Source organism: Quercus suber, unplaced genomic scaffold (genome assembly GCF_002906115.3).
Source record: "Quercus suber isolate HL8 unplaced genomic scaffold, Cork oak 2.0 scaffold_44, whole genome shotgun sequence".
NCBI lineage: Eukaryota > Viridiplantae > Streptophyta > Magnoliopsida > Fagales > Fagaceae > Quercus > Quercus suber.
Window position 1 is genome coordinate 492,504 of NW_027069509.1, and position 17,583 is coordinate 510,086.

At 38.4% G+C, this 17,583-nt stretch overlaps 2 protein-coding genes across 2 annotated transcripts; one reads left to right on the top strand and one right to left on the bottom strand.

The window, feature by feature from the left end:
* Positions 1-14,577: 14,577 nt before the first annotated feature.
* Positions 14,578-15,039, top strand: LOC136066723 (uncharacterized). Its single transcript, XM_065771475.1, has one exon. The coding sequence runs from the start codon at positions 14,578-14,580 to the stop codon at positions 15,037-15,039; it is 462 nt and encodes a 153-aa protein (XP_065627547.1).
* An 888-nt stretch (positions 15,040-15,927) lies between these two features.
* Positions 15,928-17,577, bottom strand: LOC136066714 (uncharacterized). Its single transcript, XM_065771435.1, has 3 exons — positions 17,246-17,577; positions 16,716-17,163; positions 15,928-16,632 (listed from the first exon to the last, which is right to left on the bottom strand). The coding sequence occupies exons 2-3, from the start codon at positions 16,761-16,763 to the stop codon at positions 16,120-16,122; spliced, it is 561 nt and encodes a 186-aa protein (XP_065627507.1). The 5' UTR covers positions 16,764-17,163; positions 17,246-17,577; the 3' UTR covers positions 15,928-16,119.
* Positions 17,578-17,583: the final 6 nt, after the last annotated feature.

Consider the following 17,583-nt stretch of genomic DNA (forward strand, 5'->3'; position numbering starts at 1 on the left):
CACCAAAGAAGTGAAGTTTGTGAAGGCAAACGAGACGGTTGTAGAAAAGCCCATTCTTGAGAAAGTTGAGGATGTAAAGAAGAAGAATGTGGCTGAGCAACGAATGGTGAATAAGCCCCGAAATCAATCTGTGGTTAAACATGAAACCAGAGGAAGATCTCTCCCAAGATCACAACGGAGTCCTAGAACGGATTATGTGTGCCATTATTGCGGACTGCATGGACATACTAGACCCAATTGTCAAAAGCCGAGATCAGATAACAATTCAAGCGCACCTCGGTCACGAGGAAGGAGAAATTACATGAGGTCTTGGGGTGGTGAACAACCGAGAAGTCAGAATCGTGATCCTGGTATGATGGACGTGATGAAAATGATCGGTGCCTTCACCACTTGCTTGGAGAGTATCACCAGAAGGTTTGACAGTCCAAATTCTCGTACCCAATCTGTTAAGAATATCACCACAAACGCACGTGACGTGTGGGTGAAGAGGGGTACTCATACATAAGCATTGTAACATGTCCATGCATAAATTTTTTCAATGCTTAGGGTCATTTGCTGTTGCATTTTTTTTTTTTCGTGCATTTTTTCCTGGTTGGTTTTTATGTGTTGATCTTTCTTTTCCTGTTCTATTTTGAGTGTGTTCAAAAAATTCAAAAACCTCATAAAAATTATAAAATCCAAAAAGTTTGATCACTTTGTTGAGTTTTGTCTCGAAGCATGTTTTGCCTTGTATCTTTGCACTTATGGCCTTGTGCATTTAACGAGCTTAGCTTGTCCCACATGCACTCATATCATTGTGGAAGAAATTCTGAAATCTATGTGACTGTTGTAAATAGATCTTCAACCTTGTCATGAATGATTAGTGAATGGTTTTGTTGATCTTGAGACATGCATAGACTCATGCCTATATATCTTCCCTCTTTTAAATTTTTGCTTAAAAGAGCTCTCTAAATGTAAATCTCCAAATGAAAAGAGATATAGAGCTGCAAAAGTCAGTCGCACAAACTAGTATTCGACTAGGAAAAAGGGAAAGCGACCAAAATAAAATGTATGATGCCCAAAAAGCCAAAGGCTAACTCCTCAATTGAAATATCTAAAATTTCAGGCATCTTTCTCTAAATGAGATTTTCTTTGCTCAAAAGTTGCAAATGATATGTTGAATATGGAGCCAAATGAAAAGCTTCAATGAATAGTTATCAAGTACGTGTGGGAGGTCATATATGCATGTTTCTATAATTGAGATAGGTCACATAATCTAGTGTTAGTTGTGTATGCCTTGATTGAATTGATCATTGAAGCTTCACATTGGACTAAGGACTATCTCATTTTTGATATCCACACTTCGTGCATTAAAAGGAGATATTGTCACTACAGAACAAGTCCAATTGGGTATTGGGGCAAGGGTTCAACTATAGGTTGGTATAAGGTATTAAGATTCCTTTACTTGTAACTGTTTGTTGTAATAATAGTGAATTCTCGAGAAAGGTAACCTTAAAATCACCCGATGGGGTTTTTTCCGTGTAGGTTTTCCCTATTCATAAACAAATCACCTGTCAATACATTCCTAGCCTATCAAAAACTCAGGAGGAAATAGAAAAATTAGAAAACCAATTTCAAGGACTACAGGTAAATAAACTTTACCACCGAAGAGTAACCCCAACTAGTCTTACCAAAAATTGGTATCCTAGACCAACAACCTCTAATCTCCAGTTTGAAGAGAAAAATGTCAGCAACCAGTTCTTAGTTTCTTCTAAAAAACTCTATGAATGGAATATAGATGGATTATCAGAACAAGAAATCAATAAATTCAACACATGACTATGGTAGCCAATAACTCTCTCTCTCTCTCTCTATATATATATATATATCTTGGTTCCCTAAACACTTGCGGCTCTACATAGAGTCTAGGATGGCCATAGGATGATTTTTTTATCCTTAAAAAAAAATTTGTGACAACCCTAAATTTTTTTTAGGCTTAACATAACTAAACTTTGGAGAAAATTTGGCAACAAATTTTGTTGTAAGCTAAGGCTACAACTCCATTCAATCGAATAGTGAATAACATCCTGTAAGGTTGAATTTAATCAACCATTCTATTGACTTTATTCTATACCAAATTTGCTTGTATTTTAGCGTTTAGTAATCTTGTATTTAGTTGGGATTCCTGTAAGGGTAATGTGTGAGAGAGTGTGAAGAAATGCTCAAGATTATGCAGTGAAACAGAGACTCACGACTAGATCTCGTGGGTAACTCGTAGCTTGCAAGCCACCAGAAGATGCTCACGTGCCAAGCATGTGGAGAAGCTAAAGCGTCATGCCAGCTAGAGCACTACAGGACAAAAAAGTCCAAACTGGCCGTTCATTTACCTCGCGGCTTGAACTCGCGACTCAATCAAGTCACGAGGCCAAGTCACCAACTAACTCTGTTTTGGAAAAATGACTCTTCGCATTCCAAACACCCACCACTATATATAGACCCTTATATCCACGAAATGTAGAGAGCTTCCAGAGAGAATTTTGAGAGAGAAACCCTAGAGAAAAACAAGATTGATTCATCCATAATCTTTACATAGAAACTCTTCAAATTCCTCTACTCTCACCCTCTCCATTATTACATCCTTGAGAGGTTCTTACCCAAATCCTTTTCTCACCATACCCACATTTATGAGAAGGCTATTTGGTTATTAGTTGATGCTATGGGCTATAGCAGAATCCGATAAGCTAGAAAAGACAAATATTCGGCGTAACCTCGTTGGAGCAAAAAGTTTGAAGGGCTTAAGTACACTGGTAGATTAGGCTTGGAGGTCTATTGCTGTTCATGTATCCAAACTTATTTCTAGTGGATTATTGATCGCTTGGAGGCGGAAGAGGTTTTACACCAAGGGCTTCGTTTCCTCTTCGATAACACATCTGTGTTGTCCTTTGTTTGCATCTCTCTTCCCTTATCTTTGCCATTTAATTTCTGCGTGGATGTGATTTTATTTGGTTTAGATTGTTTATTAATTCTATTACAAGTTTATGTTCATTTTCCACACGTACTTTGTTTAATATTAAACTTGAATTGGTAATTTGTAATTTGGAGGTCTAAACATTCATAGTGTTTTACATACTATTTGAACATTCGATTGGTATCAGAACGGGTGCACTCTTTGGGGTTTAAACACTTTAATGCGATCCTTGACCCCGTATTGAGATGGACCGATCTCAATCTTTAAATGCCTCACCATATTTTGATGGTAGCAACTATGCCTTTTGGAAAGTCAAGATGAGGGCATTTTTGTGTTCAATGGATGAAACCGTTTAGGATGCAGTGGATATTAGATGGACTAGGCCGGAGGCTGCCAAATCCACATGGGATAAGGCACCCTCGCGGCATCTAATGCAAATAGCAAAGCACTTAACGCTATTTTTGTGGTGTGTCTCCAGAAGAGTTCCACAAGATATCTCACATTTCTATTGCCAAGAAGGCATGGCAAATATTGGAGACCACGTATGAAGGAATGAAGAAAGTGAAGGATACCAAGCTGCAAATGCTGACCACTTGTTTCGAGGAGCTGAAAATGAGTGAGGACGAATGTTTTGACTTTTTCTATAGAAGCTGAATGAAGTAGTCATCAAAGTTCAAGTTGGGGGAGAAAACAGAGGACTCTAAAGTTGTGAGGAAAATCCTTCATTCGTTACCAGAGAGTTTTTGTGCCAAGGTGACAGCAATTGAAGAGAGTAAGGACCTTGATGATATCAAAGTCCAAGAACTAATTGGCTCACTTCAGACCTATGAATTGTCACTGCCCATACAAAGGAAGAGCAAATCTCTTGCTCTAAAGACGATTAATGAAAGGTCGAACCTCATAACTCATCGGATAAGGATGTTGTCGATAAAGATGTGGCATATTTGGTGAATAATTTTCGAAAGTTTTAAAATTCAAGAATATTGGAAAACTTGGCGGTAAAGGGAAATTCCAAAATTCAAAAAGAGAAAAAGGAATTCAAAGGAAAGATGGAAAGGAATCCCAATCCACACAAGAAATCACTTGCTTTAGTCTGTTTTAGGGTTTTGTCACGGAATAGCCAAAGGGGGAGATTGTAAAGTTGTGATTTACAACTATGTGTTTTGTTGGCTTTTATTCCGTGCCAAATTTGATTGTAATTACTATCAATTGTTTATACCCTGTATTTGTTGTGGGAATTGATGTAGGGGTGTGTGATAGAGAGTGTGTGAAGACTTAAGCAATTTGGAACCTGAAGGAATCTCGTGGGTATGTCGCGACTTAGCTTCCCGCGAAGTGAAGCATGTGCCTTGCACATGCTGGAATGCGAAGAGTCAAGACAAGTGGAGACAGCTGTCTCTCGCGAGTATCTCGCGGGTAAGGCCTTCCCGCGAGACACCCGCGAGACATGCTATTCTGCCAGCCTGTACTGACTGACTCACACATTTTGCACCTATCCTATATAAACCCTCATTACCCACAAATGTTGAGGAATGCTTCAGAGAGAAAACCCTAGCCAAACACATTTGGAATTAGAGATTGTCATCCCCACCTTTCTCTATATAATTGCTTGTGGTATCTCCTTAACCCTTCCCTCTCCATTTCCACACCATTGAGAGGTTGATAGCCCAAACACTTACCACACCCTTTGAGAGTGTTGAGTGACGTTTTGGTGCTGCAGGGAAACATTGGAAGAAGCCTGGAATGGCAGATGCAACATGGAGCTTGTTGCGGGATCCGGAGAACTAAGACAAGACACAGTTCCGAGAAGCCTTGTTGGAGTAGGAGTTTGGAGGGCTTAGGTACATCAGGTAGATTAGGCTTGGAGGGTCTCTTGCTTACTCATGTATTCCAACTAATTGTCTAGTGGATCGATTTCCGCTTGGAGGGCCGCGGAGAGGTTTTTCGCCGAGTTCTTTGGTTTCCTCTTCGAGAACACGTCTCGGTGTTTTCTGTGTTTGCATCCTTCTTCCCTACTCTTGTTTAATTTCATTATTACTACTGTGTTGCTTTAATTATGAATTAGAGTAGTTTCTTGTTTATACGCTTGTGTTTACACTATTTCGAACTTGTATTAAGTTAGTGTAAAATTAACCAAGCCGTAATTTTAATTTGGGGGTCTAAACAACTCTTGTGTTTTTCAACACGTTTTCGAGCTTTCAGGAACATATGTCAATATTTTAGGTAATTGACTAATCCTTTAACAAAACGTACTTTACTTATAATTTGGTAGATCAAGGATGTGTTTAATACTTCAAGGAACAAGGTTGCAAGATTAAGTGTTAAAGCCATGCAAGTATGTCCAAACTATACCAGTCTGTCCAAGAAACATGTAAAAAAGTGCTAAATTTTAAAGATCGACAATTGGCTCGATAGCTAGCATCTATCAAGGTTTAAAAGCTACTGAAGGTCGATGCTCGACAGCTAGCTTGATAGATAAGCTATCTATCGAGGTTTATAAAAAACAAATTTTCATCTTTGATTTTCATCCAATCCATGTGTATATGTTTGGGCTTTCTTTTCTCACAACCTTAAACATATATAAAAGATTGTTTTAAGCGCCATCAAAGGTTGTGCGTGTGTGAAGCAAAGTAGTGTTCATACAAATTATGATTGAAGATAGAATTTGGCCTAGTTCATCTTTCTCTTGAAGAAGTTGGTATGTTTGTACACCGTAGGGTTTTGTGACCAAGGAGTTTCGTGATCTTCATCGTGTGATGAACTGAAGAATTTTGCAGCCAACATCTTCTTGCAAAATTTTTCAAGAGTTTATGCTAGGATAGATTTTATTGTATTTAACAAGTGAATATGAGTTGAGTGATTGATGACTTCTCTCATATGTTCATTTATTTGTTGTGGCTTTGTCACGGATTTCCAAAGGGGGAGATTGTTAGGACATATGTGAATCATGTTAGGAACATATGTCAATATTTTATGTAATTGACTAATCCTTTAACAAAACGCACTTTACTTATAATTTGGTAGATCAATGATGTGTTTAATATTTCAAGGAACAAGGTTGCAAGATTAAGTGTTAAAACCATGCAAATCTGTCCAAACTATACCAGTAAGTGAAGAAGTGCTAGATTTTAAAGATCGACAATTGGCTTGATAGCTAATATCTATCAAGGTTTAAAAGCTACTGAAGGTCGATGCTCGACAGCTAGCTTGATAGATAAGCTATCTATTGAGGTTTCTGAAAAACAAATTTTCAGCTTTGATTTTCATCCAATCCATGTGTATATGTTTGGGCTTTCTTTTCTCACAACTCTAAACATATATAAAAGATTGTTTTAAGGGCCATCAAAGGTTGTACGTGTGTGAAGCAAAGTAGTGTTCATGCAAATTATGATCGAAGACAGAATTTGGCCTAATTCATCTTTCTCTTGAAGAAGTTGCTGTGTTTGTACACCATAGGATTTTGTGACCAAGGAGTTTCATGTACTTCATCGTGTGATGAACTGAAGAATTTTGCAACAAACATCTTTCTCAAGTTGGTGAGTAAGCCGTGTACTAAGATCCGCACATCGATTAGTTAGTCACGTATTGGGATTCGTGCATTAAAAGGAGATATTGTCACTACAGAACAAGTCCAATTGGGTATTGGGGCAAGGGTTCAACTATAGGTTGGTATAAGGTATTAAGATTCCTTTACTTGTAACTGTTTGTTGTAATAATAGTGAATTCTCGAGAAAGGTAACCTTAAAATCACCCGATGGGGTTTTTTCCGTGTAGGTTTTCCCTATTCATAAACAAATCACCTGTCAATACATTCCTAGCCTATCAAAAACTCAGGAGGAAATAGAAAAATTAGAAAACCAATTTCAAGGACTACAGGTAAATAAACTTTACCACCGAAGAGTAACCCCAACTAGTCTTACCAAAAATTGGTATCCTAGACCAACAACCTCTAATCTCCAGTTTGAAGAGAAAAATGTCAGCAACCAGTTCTTAGTTTCTTCTAAAAAACTCTATGAATGGAATATAGATGGATTATCAGAACAAGAAATCAATAAAATTCAACACATGACTATGGTAGCCAATAACTCTCTCTCTCTCTCTCTATATATATATATATATCTTGGTTCCCTAAACACTTGCGGCTCTACATAGAGTCTAGGATGGCCATAGGATGATTTTTTTATCCTTAAAAAAAAATTTGTGACAACCCTAAATTTTTTTTAGGCTTAACATAACTAAACTTTGGAGAAAATTTGGCAACAAATTTTGTTGTAAGCTAAGGCTACAACTCCATTCAATCGAATAGTGAATAACATCCTGTAAGGTTGAATTTAATCAACCATTCTATTGACTTTATTCTATACCAAATTTGCTTGTATTTTAGCGTTTAGTAATCTTGTATTTAGTTGGGATTCCTGTAAGGGTAATGTGTGAGAGAGTGTGAAGAAATGCTCAAGATTATGCAGTGAAACAGAGACTCACGACTAGATCTCGTGGGTAACTCGTAGCTTGCAAGCCACCAGAAGATGCTCACGTGCCAAGCATGTGGAGAAGCTAAAGCGTCATGCCAGCTAGAGCACTACAGGACAAAAAAGTCCAAACTGGCCGTTCATTTACCTCGCGGCTTGAACTCGCGACTCAATCAAGTCACGAGGCCAAGTCACCAACTAACTCTGTTTTGGAAAAATGACTCTTCGCATTCCAAACACCCACCACTATATATAGACCCTTATATCCACGAAATGTAGAGAGCTTCCAGAGAGAATTTTGAGAGAGAAACCCTAGAGAAAAACAAGATTGATTCATCCATAATCTTTACATAGAAACTCTTCAAATTCCTCTACTCTCACCCTCTCCATTATTACATCCTTGAGAGGTTCTTACCCAAATCCTTTTCTCACCATACCCACATTTATGAGAAGGCTATTTGGTTATTAGTTGATGCTATGGGCTATAGCAGAATCCGATAAGCTAGAAAAGACAAATATTCGGCGTAACCTCGTTGGAGCAAAAAGTTTGAAGGGCTTAAGTACACTAGGTAGATTAGGCTTGGAGTGTCTATTGCTGTTCATGTATCCAAACTTCATTATCTAGTGGATTATTGATCGCTTGGAGGACGATGAAGAGGTTTTACACCAAGGGCTTCAGTTTCCTCTTCGATAACACATCATTGTGTTGTCCTTATGTTTGCATCTCTCTTCCCTTAATCTTTGCCATTTAATTTCTGCGGTGGATGTGATTTTATTTGGTTTAGATTGTTTATTAATTCTATTACAAGTTTATGTTCATTTTCCACACGTACTTTGTTTAATATTAAACTTGAATTGGTAATTTGTAATTTGGAGGTCTAAACATTCATAGTGTTTTACATACTATTTGAACATTCGATTGGTATCAGAACGGGTGCACTCTTTGGGGTTTAAACACTTTAATGCGATCCTTGACCCCGTATTGAGATGGACCGATCTCAATCTTTAAATGCCTCACCATATTTTGATGGTAGCAACTATGCCTTTTGGAAAGTCAAGATGAGGGCATTTTTGTGTTCAATGGATGAAACCGTTTAGGATGCAGTGGATATTAGATGGACTAGGCCGGAGGCTGCCAAATCCACACGGGATAAGGCAACCCTCGCGGCATCTAATGCAAATAGCAAAGCACTTAACGCTATTTTTTGTGGTGTGTCTCCAGAAGAGTTCCACAAGATATCTCACATTTCTATTGCCAAGAAGGCATGGCAAATATTGGAGACCACGTATGAAGGAATGAAGAAAGTGAAGGATACCAAGCTGCAAATGCTGACCACTTGTTTCGAGGAGCTGAAAATGAGTGAGGACGAATGTTTTGACTTTTTCTATAGTAAGCTGAATGAAGTAGTCATCAGGAAGTTCAAGTTGGGGGAGAAAACAGAGGACTCTAAAGTTGTGAGGAAAATCCTTCATTCGTTACCAGAGAGTTTTTGTGCCAAGGTGACAGCAATTGAAGAGAGTAAGGACCTTGATGATATCAAAGTCCAAGAACTAATTGGCTCACTTCAGACCTATGAATTGTCACTGCCCATACAAAGGAAGAGCAAATCTCTTGCTCTAAAGACGATTAATGAAAGGGTCGAACCTCATAACTCATCGGATAAGGATGTTGTCGATAAAGATGTGGCATATTTGGTGAATAATTTTCGAAAGTTTTTAAAATTCAAGAATATTGGAAAACTTGGCGGTAAAGGGAAATTCCAAAATTCCAAAAAGGAGAAAAAGGAATTCAAAAGGAAAGATGGAAAGGAATCCCAATCCACACAAGAAATCACTTGCTTTAAGTGCAACGAACATGGACATTGCAAGAAAGAGTGTCCCAACTATTTGAAATCGAAGGGCAAGGCGTATGCCACAACTCTTAGTGACTCGAATTCATCCAATTCTGATTCTAAGGAAAGCTGTGATGGAGAAGGGAATTACTCCGCTTTTATGACCATTGCTCATGTTGAGTCTTTGGAGGACTTGAATTTACTTGTACAAGAGCTTGGGGAGCATAGTGATGAGGAATCAATGGGAATTATAGAAGAATCGGATGTTGAAGAAGATGAGAGTATAGAGGGCCTTCAAGAAAACTTCAATTCACTCCTTGAGAAATCAGGAGAATATGCACGTTTGGCCAAGGCAACCGTGAAAAAGATGAAGAAGGCTGAAGAGGACTATAGAAGTCTACTAGTGCGACATAAGGAGGCCAAGTGTGAGATAGAGACACTGAATGGAGAGCTGACTGAAACCTACTCAAAGATAAAATTTCTTGAGCTCAAGGTAGTTAAGCAAATGCCAAGGTAGAGAGGGTCTCCACCAAAAAACTAGATGATGTCATTTCCTCTCAAAAACAATTCTCAGACAAATCTGGGTTGGGATATACCGAAGAAAGTAGTTCAGCTATCAAAATCACTAAAGAAGTGAACTTTGTGCAAGTCAAAGAACCTATAGTGGCTGCCTCTACACCTAAGAAAGTAGGGGATGAAAAGAGGAAGAACGTGGCTAACCAAAGGGTGTTGAACAAGCCCCATACTCAATTAGTGATCAAACTTGAAGCTAGAGGGAAATCTTTTCCAAGATCACAAAGAGGTCCGAGAACGAACCACTTTTGCCATCATTGTGGACTTCAAGGATACACCAAACCAAACTGTCATAAGCTTTGAGTATTGAAGAATGGAATTGATCAAAGGTCAAGAGGACCAAGAAATGATAAGAGGACTTGGGCTGTTAAGTCATCAAGAGGTCGAAATGGTGATCTTGGTGTGATGGACATGATGAAGATGATCGATGCATTCACCACATGCTTGGAAAGCTTCACTAGAAGGTTTGAAAGTTCTAACTCTCGTACCTAATCCTATAGGGATATCACCCCAAACGCACATGACGTGTGGATGAAGAGAGGTACTAATGCATAAGCACTAAAACATGTCCATGCATCAATTCTTCCTATGCTTTGTGACTATGCTTGGTTGTATGCCTTTTTGCTTGTTTGTCTTGAAAATTGTTTGTTTGTTTATTTGTTTCTTTTTAAATGTTTTTACATTGTTTTTTTTTTTTTTTTATCAATCTTTTCTTGCTTTTATGTCAAAAATCCAAAAACACATAAAAATTGAAAAATCCAAAAAGTTTGATCGACTTTGTTGAGTTTTTGTCTCAAAACATGTTTTTCCTTATACCTTTGTACTAATGGCTTTGTGCATCTATGAGCTTAGCTTGTTCCCTATGCACTCATATCACTGTGAAAGAAATCTTAAAATCTATGTGACTGTTGTAAATAGATCTTCAACCTTGTCATTAATGATTAGTGAATGATTTTGTTGATCTTGAGATATGCATAGACTTGTGCCTATATATCTTTCCACTATTTTATTTTATTTCTTTTACTTAGAGCTCACCAAATGTAAATCTCCAAATGAAAAGAGATATTGAGCTGCAAAATTCTGTCGCACATACTAATATTTTACTAGGAAAAAGGGAAAGCAACCAAAAATAAAATGTATGATGCCCAAAAAGCCAAATGCTAACTCATCAAATTGAAATACAAAAAATTTTAAGCATCAATCTCACAATGAGATGTATTGATTCAAAAAGATTAAATGATATGATATTCATGGAGCCAAATGGAAAACTTCAAAGAAATGTAATCAAGTTCATGTGGGAGGTCATATATGCATATTTCTATAATTGAGATGGGTCACATTATCTAGTGCTAATTGTGTATGTCTTGGTTGAATTGATCATTGAAGCTTCACATTAGACTAAGGACTATCTTATTTCTGATATCCACACACATCACACATGTCTATGTTCAATGAATGCCATATTCATTTATGTGATTGTACTTGATTAAATGTGTTTTCACATGCTCAATCTTTGTTGATCAAACACAAAAAGATTTTTGAGTCTTTTAGTTTGTTTTTGAAAAGTATTTTGTTTTTACAAAAATTATCAAAAGTTCAAAAACAATGGTGCCCTGTTTTGGCGACTCAGTCGCGAGTTGGTCCAGTTGCACGCCGTAGTCGCGAGCCCATACAGAGATTTTTCGCGGCTCATTGGCGGGTCAATGTCCTAATCGCGAAAAATACTTAGAATATTTTTCAAAATTTGGGTTTTTATGTTTCTCACGACTCATTATGGTGACTTGCTCACGGGTGGAAGGTCCAATTTAAAGGGATACACAGAGATTTTCATGGCTTACCTCACAACTTTCTCGCGAGTAAACCTTCCAATCGTGAAAAACACTTAGAAAAATTTTTCAAAATTTTTGTTTTAAGTGTTTTGGCAGCTGGCCCTAACGACTTGCACGCGGCTTGACTCAGTAGCGAAAATCACGTGTTTTGCGTTTTGAGAGCAGTTTTTTAAATTTTTTCAGTTTTTCCTCAAATTTTTGTGACTGTTCATTATCTTCCCCATTTCAACTCTCTCTCAAACTCAACGTGTCACTCTCAAAAACCTCCATTTTTGCATCATTTCAACCACTAATCTTCAAGAAAAAGGTATGGGATTTCTCATTTTCTTTAAGTTCTTCATGATTATAACCTTGTTCTCTTGGATCTGTGTGTTGTGGTTTTGATTTGAGATATGTATGGATTCGGATATAAGTTGGGGTTATTGAGCATTGATATATTTGCATGGAGTCATGAGGACATGCCAGGTATCGACCCTAGTGTCATCACCTATCGTCTAAACGTATATCCTTCCTCCAAACCCATCCGTCAAAAGAAAAGAGGTTTTGCTCCTAAACGAGATAATGCAATCAAGGAAGAAGTCCAAAAGTTGACCATGGCGAAATTTATCCAGGAAGTTTATTACCCGGACTGGTTGGCTAATGTGGTGATGGTCAGGAAGGCTAATGAAAAATGGAAAATGTGCATGGACTTCACCAATTTAAACAAGGCTTGCCCCAAGGATAGCTATCCATTGTCATGCATTGACCAGCTAATGGATTCAACTGCAGGTTATAAATTGCTAAGTTTCATGGATGCTTTATTAGGTTACAATCAAATAAAGATGGATGAGGTGGATCAAGAGAAGACATCCTTCATTACCATCCAAGGTTTGTTTTGCTACAAGGTGATGCCCTTCGGTTTAAAGAATGTGAGGGCAACTTATCAAATGCTGGTTAACCATATGTTTCGTCCACAGATCAGGCGAAATGTAGAAGTTTATGTAGATGATATATTGGTAAAGAGTTTGGATGGGGAAAAGCATCTAGATGACCTTCAGGAGACCTTTGATACACTTAGATGATACAACATGAAGTTAAATCCGAGCAAGTGTGCTTTTGGAGTCTCATTAGGAAAATTTATTAGTTTCATGGTTTCAGATAGGGAAATTAAGGCAAATCCTGATAAGATCCAAGCGATCCTGGATATGGAGCCACCAAGGAATACCAAAGAAGTCTAGCCTCTTACTAGACAAGTCGCTGCACTTAACAGGTTCGTCTCTAAAGCTACTAACAAGTGTTTACCATTTTTTAAGGTTCTGAAGAAAGCATTTGAATGGATGGACAAATGTCAAAAGGCCTTCCAAGACCTTAAGGCCTACCTCACATTAGCTGCTTTGCTAAGCCTGTATGTACCAGGTGAAGAATTATATTTGTATTTGGCGGTGTCCCTACATGCAGTAAGCTCAGAGTTGGTTAGAGAAGAAAGGAAGATACAGAAGCCGGTTTATTACACAAACCAAGCACTAAGAGGGGTAGAAGGATGATATCTCGTGATGGAAAAGCTGGCTTTTGCTTTGGTCATGGTTTCTAGGAAGTTAAGGCATTACTTTTAGGCTCATGTCATCAATGTCTTGACAAATCATCCATTGAAGAAGGCAATAAACAAGCTGGAAGCTGCAAGACGACTAATCCAATGGGCCATAGAACTCAGTGAGTTTGATGTTTAGTACCAACCAAGAAATGTGATAAAGGCACAGGTATTGGGGGATTTCATTGCAGAGTTCAGTCCCATTCAAGGTAAGCTAGACGAGGTGGACGAAGTACAGAGGTGGGTTGTCAATGTGGATGGCTCGTCAACGTTATATGTAGGAGGAATTGGAGTTATACTCAAATCCCCGAAAGGAGGCAAGTTAAAATACGCAGCCCATCTACAATACCAAACCACCAACAATGAAACTGAATATGAAGCTCTCTTTAAAGGATTGGAATTGGCTAAATCCTTAAGGGCAGAGTTAGTAATCGTCCAAGGGGATTCTCAGTTGATCATCAATCAAGTAAATGGAACGTGTGAAGCTAAAGAAGATCGGATGAATAAGTATCTAAACAAGGTAAAGTAGCTTGTTAAAAAATTTAAAGATGCCAATTTTGTTAACTCCCGAGGGAGGAAAACATGGAAGCAGATGCTTTGGCAAAAGTAACTTTAGTAAGGGGAGCCATGGATGAGTGTGATAAAGTCTAATATATGCCAAGCATAGATCTTCCAAAGGTACAACAAATTGAAGGAGAAGAAAAATTGGATGACTCTAATAGTCGTCTATCTCAAGGATTGAAGGCTTCCAGAGGATAAGGATGAGGTTAGGAAGTTAAGGATCAAAGTTGCCAAGTACGTCCTCATAAACGAGGTGTTGTATAAACGAGGTTTCTCTTAGCCTTACTTAAAGTGTTTAACCCCAGATGAGTCGAACTATATATTAAAGGAGGTTCATGAAGGAGCATGCGGAAACCACTCAGGAGCAAGAGCACTAGTCCATAAGGTCTTCCATGTAGGTTACTATTGGGCAACTATTCAAGCAGATGCTAAGGCTTATGTCAAGGTGTGTGACCAGTGCTAACGCTTCAGCAACGTCCCTAGACAACCGTCAGAGTATCTCACCCCGATGATGGCCCCATGGCCTTTTGCGCAATGGGAATTAGATATCTTGAGCCCCTTTCCACTTAGAACCAGGCAGATGAAGTTTTTAGTAGTAGGGATTGATTACTTCACTAAATGGGTGGAAGCAGAACCCCTAGCAAAGATCACACAGCAAAATGTCAAGAACTTCTTCTGAAAGAACATGTATGCAAGTTTAGGGTGCCTAGGATATTGATATCAGACAGTGCGAGCACTTTGAAACCAATAATCATTATTCCTCACTCTCCCACCCACAAGAAATGGTCAAGCAGGGAGAATGGCCAGACTCGGCTTGTTCCAAATGGTCAAGCAAGTGGCAAACCGATCCTTGTTGAAAATCATCAAAACTCGACTTAAGAAGGCAAAGGGAGTATGGCCAGATGAGCTGCCAAGAGTTTTATGGGCATACAAGACGACTATGATGACCCTCACATGGGAAACCCCTTTCAAAATAGCCTATAGAAGTGAAGCAGTGATACCTACAGAAGTGCATATGGTAAACCACAGGGTGATGTTGTATCAGGACGAGGATAACGAGGAACAACTTCGCCTCAACCTTGATCTGGTAGATGAGGTAAGGATGAACACGAAACAAAGGACAACGAGGTATAAAAACCTCATGCGTAGACAATATGATGCAATGGTGAAACCCATGCGCTTCAAAATTGGAGACCTCGTCCTAAAAAGAGTTTCTTTAGTGACCAGAAATCTAGCCCATGGAAAACTGGGACCTAATTAGGAAGGATTCTGCAGGATTATTAGTTGCAAAAGGCAAGGATCATATTACTTAGAAGCCCTAGACAAGAGAAAGCTAGAGCACCCCTAGAATGTCGAGCATTTAAAAAGATATTATCAGTAAGATATCAGCCTAGACGAGTACCATTATAGACATTGTCACTCTAGACGAGATAAAGCTCGTGTTGCTTTCTATTACTTGCATGTGTTTGTTATTAGCATTATATGTTGTGTTTTAATTCCTTAAAGGTGTATTAGTTCTTAAACTATGCGCTATGGACTATGGACGAAGTCATAGATTTGGTCCATCTGTTTGTATTTTTAATTCCCTAAAAGGCATTAGCTTCTAAGCGTGTGCCATGCTTGTGGACAATGTTTATGTTATATACAATTTGGATTTCCAATATATGTGATGCATAAATCTAATCTCCATAATCTCATCCATAAGAGGGCTAAGGCTTAAGACGAGTAAAATTTCTAGATGCAGGGATGTAACGTCTATTAAGCTTTCCTTAAAATAAAGATAAAGCAAAGAAAATAAAGGCACATTCGTCTAAACAATGGACGAGATAAATCTTGAAGCGTATTCGTCCATATCATGGACGAGGAAATGCATGCATATGAGAATACTCAAAAGTCCATGGATAAGTATCTAGCGAAAAAAACCTATTCTCTGGACAGTTAAAGTTGGCAAAAAACCCATTCATAAACTTGCAAAATTTAAAGAATGGAGAAAACATGTTGAACATGAGGAGTCTATATCAACATGGACGAGTTAAATGCCTCCATGAGTGGACGAACTACAAGCCATTATAACATAGATGATGTAAATAAAGAAAAACACGTCCATACAATAACATGTTCAACAAAAATAAAGTGATGGAAATAAACATTCATTCATAAAGTTTGAAAAATGGTAGACGACCACCGTCCAAAAACCCTTATAAAGCCTAAAAAGAAATTGTTTGAAAGCTCGTCCTAAAGGATTATAGACGAGAGAAATGTACTTTGATAAATCTAAATGGTCCAAAACAATAGACCTCATAAAAAAATTTTATTACAAAGATGTTATTTCAAACATCCTTTACTGAGGGTTATCTCCAAAGGTCGGATCGTCCTGAGTAGGGTAGGTAATGGTATCGTCTTCAATATTGACATCTTCAGAGCTTGTTTGGAGAAGGGAGCTCGTAGCACCAACATTAAGCTTGATGGAATTGAAGTCAACTTCTGGGAAGCGTTCCTCAGCATCCATGCAAAAATCTTCGAAGCCAGCAGCATAGTTTGCAATTAAAAGATCAGTATACTGTTTGGAAGCTTTGAACTCCATAACAGCATCCTCTTTGGCTTTCTTAAGAATGGTGCTCAACTTGTAATTTTTCTTCTGAAGATAATCAAGACGAGAGTCCTTTTCAACGATGTCAGCCTTGAGCTCTTCGACGAGGTTTTGCATTTCTGTAGCCTCGTCTGTAGCCTTAGCTGCCACCTCAGCCCAACCTTTGCAGTCATCCTTCACCTCTTGAATCCTCGTCTCAAGCAAGATCTTCATCTTGTCCAACTCCGTGGCTTGCCTGGACACTACGATGAACTTTAACATTGCCTATAAGAAATAAGTGATAAAAATAATGGTTAGACAAGAAAAGCATGAAGTGACAAAGACGAGGCAGAAATGAAATCACGTACCTTGAAAAGATCATGAACGCCAGAATGTTCAAAGTCTTTCAAAGACATGTCAGAACATGTAGCTATGTCCTCATTAGACACAACCTTCTCAAAGCGTTCCCAAGCCAAATCCTCATTTTCAACAAGATTCGTAGGAATCCTTTGAGAAGGTTAGGATGACGTAGGTGCAGTGGTCTTGGACGAAGTAATCTCAACAGGGCAGACGAGTCTACATCAAAAACTTAGACAGATGATTGAGGCGTAGGGAGACTAGGCTTGACAACTCCTGGTTTGGACGACCTATGCTTCACCTTCTTTCCTCAACGACTAGGAAGGTTTCCTAAGTCAAGCGTCTTGGATAAAGTTTTCCTTTTGTGCCCAGCAAAAGGACGAAGTTGGGATTGAGTTTCAGGCCTGTTTGCCTTGTCCACTACCTCATTTCCCTTATTTTCTTTCATAGTTGCCATCCCTAAAAAAAAATGATTAAAGTTAAGCCAAGGAGTATAACACAAATAATACTCAGATAAATTCTAAGTAAAAAGAAAACTCACATCTATGAACAGTGAGCTTGTGAGCAATGGCTTTAGCAAATGGTTCAAGGCCGAGTCCCCACATGGCAAGACGTTGAAGGGTAACCAATGAATGGAAACTCCTGTCAACGTAAAGACGAGTTCTGTGGCCGCGATCACAATAAAATAAAAATAAATAAAAAAGGAGACTCCTCCCTCTGCCTCTAGTAATACATATACAGTGTTTAATATGGAGTATGGACACTCTTACACGGATGCCAAACTAGTGATGTTTGTTTCATAACCAGATTGACAACCTTGGCACTAGGGTGTTTTATATATACTAATGGATGTGAATTCTACCATTGGCCAAGTTCTTA

Bases quoted from the DNA above. Each gene is read 5' to 3' on its own strand.
- LOC136066723 (XM_065771475.1), top strand. From the start codon at position 14,578: ATGGCCAGACTCGGCTTGTTCCAAATGGTCAAGCAAGTGGCAAACCGA.
- LOC136066714 (XM_065771435.1), bottom strand. From the start codon at position 16,763: ATGTCTTTGAAAGACTTTGAACATTCTGGCGTTCATGATCTTTTCAAG. The intron at 16,633-16,715 runs GTACGTGATTTC...TATTTCTTATAG, and splicing joins GCGTTCATGATCTTTTCAAG to GCAATGTTAAAGTTCATCGT.